Source organism: Uranotaenia lowii, chromosome 2 (genome assembly GCF_029784155.1).
Source record: "Uranotaenia lowii strain MFRU-FL chromosome 2, ASM2978415v1, whole genome shotgun sequence".
Classification (NCBI taxonomy): Eukaryota; Metazoa; Arthropoda; class Insecta; order Diptera; family Culicidae; genus Uranotaenia; species Uranotaenia lowii.
In genome coordinates, this window is record NC_073692.1 from 38,400,630 (window position 1) to 38,402,491 (window position 1,862).

At 35.1% G+C, this 1,862-nt stretch overlaps 1 protein-coding gene across 1 annotated transcript; it reads right to left on the bottom strand.

Moving 5' to 3' along the window:
- Positions 1-264: 264 nt before the first annotated feature.
- On the bottom strand, positions 265-991 carry LOC129749872 (lectin subunit alpha-like). The gene is made up of 2 exons (XM_055744972.1): positions 859-991; positions 265-785 (listed from the first exon to the last, which is right to left on the bottom strand). Exons 1-2 carry the CDS (start codon positions 931-933, stop codon positions 438-440), a joined length of 423 nt encoding a protein of 140 aa, XP_055600947.1. The 5' UTR covers positions 934-991; the 3' UTR covers positions 265-437.
- Positions 992-1,862: the final 871 nt, after the last annotated feature.

The window sequence follows — 1,862 nt, forward strand, 5'->3', positions numbered from 1 at the left end:
TCTTCAGAAAAGGGCAGCAAATGGTTTTGAAGACACTCTTTCACGTTAATTTCCTGGTTGGCGATCCTGGTTGCACCGATAATGTCGCTTTTCAAGCCACAGGTACAGATAGAATTATAAACACACTCAAGCACACTTACAAAATCACAAGTGTTTGATATGAAGGAATAGAAAAAAAAATGCGAATTGAAGACCACTCTCCTATGTCTTCTTTAAATATTATAAAAAGACGATGAGTGAAAATAAATTTTGAGAATGAGTGGAGATTGATTCATTATGAGTGTTTATTATCTTCCTTTTGGTTGGTTTTGGATCAAGATCAATTCAACGTGTCACACACTTCTACATATTTTTTCGGTTTTCCTTTCATCATTTATGATCCCTTTCCAAACTTTAGTCGAATGATTCATTTCAAACGTTTAGTTAAATGATTCATTTCAAACGGTTTCACAAATGAATCGAAACTGAAATGCACAATTATTATCATTCCACCCGAACGGGTTAGTCCAGGTGTAGTCATGAATTAGCTCGACACATCTCTCAGCGCTACTGTTGGGTTCAGATTCCGCCCAATTGGTGAAGGTTACTAAACGGCCTGTGTGTACCCACGAGTAGGTGTTCTGTGTTGCTAAATCACTTGCTCCGATCCAAAATCTACATTTTGGTCTAAATTCGCCCGATGATTTTATAAATGCATGCACTTCAGCTTGTTTTTTTGTTGAATCGATAGTAACCAACTGTTGACCGGTTGATGAGCAAAGTTCATGCGCTTTGTGCCAGTTTGCCTATAGAAAAAGCGTACATTGGCTTTTGACTACCATAAAATCCACGAAAAGTATGTTGTTTTAGAGTACTTACCATGAATGAAGGAATTGTAAACTTGGAAGCATTTGTTAGAAACACAAGCGTGCTTAATAACACAATCAATTTCATCTTGTAAGTGATAGTCTCTTAAATGATCGAGAAGTGTATTGTTTTACAGCAGGGATCCAACTAACTCATTCAGCATTCTCGAATGCTCCTTTTAAGTTCACGTACGTAGGGGAAAACAGTATAGAACGTACCAGTTAAGCATTAACGGATTAAAGGATAAAAACACAATTTTGATAATATTTTTGTTGAAAACTCAACCAGCTAAAGAACACGCCAAAACTAGTGGACAGAACGCACCATACCGGAAGAATGGTCAGAAAAAGAACAATAACTATATGGAATGTAATGATTGTTACATCAAATGTTTAGTAACATCGCTCATCGCATTTTTGTTAACTAAGCAACTTAACTTTGGCAAAAACTCATTTGTTATTACTAAACTGCCGTTCCAAGCAAAACTTTCCCATGTGACTTTATGGTCATTTTCACTTTTTTGCTGGAAACTGTCTCTGTTAACTTTCGAATAAAAACGCAAACATATATACTTTGTTCTGAACTTATTCAAAATTTTCATCAAGGTGTTTTTTTAATAATTCTTTATTTGAAACGGCTCATACCTTCAGGTTTTAAGGAGCCAAACTCGTTTTTGTTTTTACAATTGTGTGCCCAGCTAACATGAAATCGTTATAGAAATGATAATCCAAATCGAATATTAAGACATTTTCAATAACCATCGTATACAAGTTTGTATTGAGTGATTTTCTATCATTTATTTACGACAAGCTTTGTCCAAAAATAGTTGAGTCGGATAGCAGTTTTGTCAATTCGTAAATATGTCTCCAAAAAGTTGGGAATATGCTAATTCGACATCTACGATTTGAGTGAACTGATTTACGATAAATTCCATCGATTGAAACTCTATCCAATCTCTCCCTTTCTTCTTTTGATAATTTCACATATAGAGCTGGTAAGATACCGGATTCCGAACT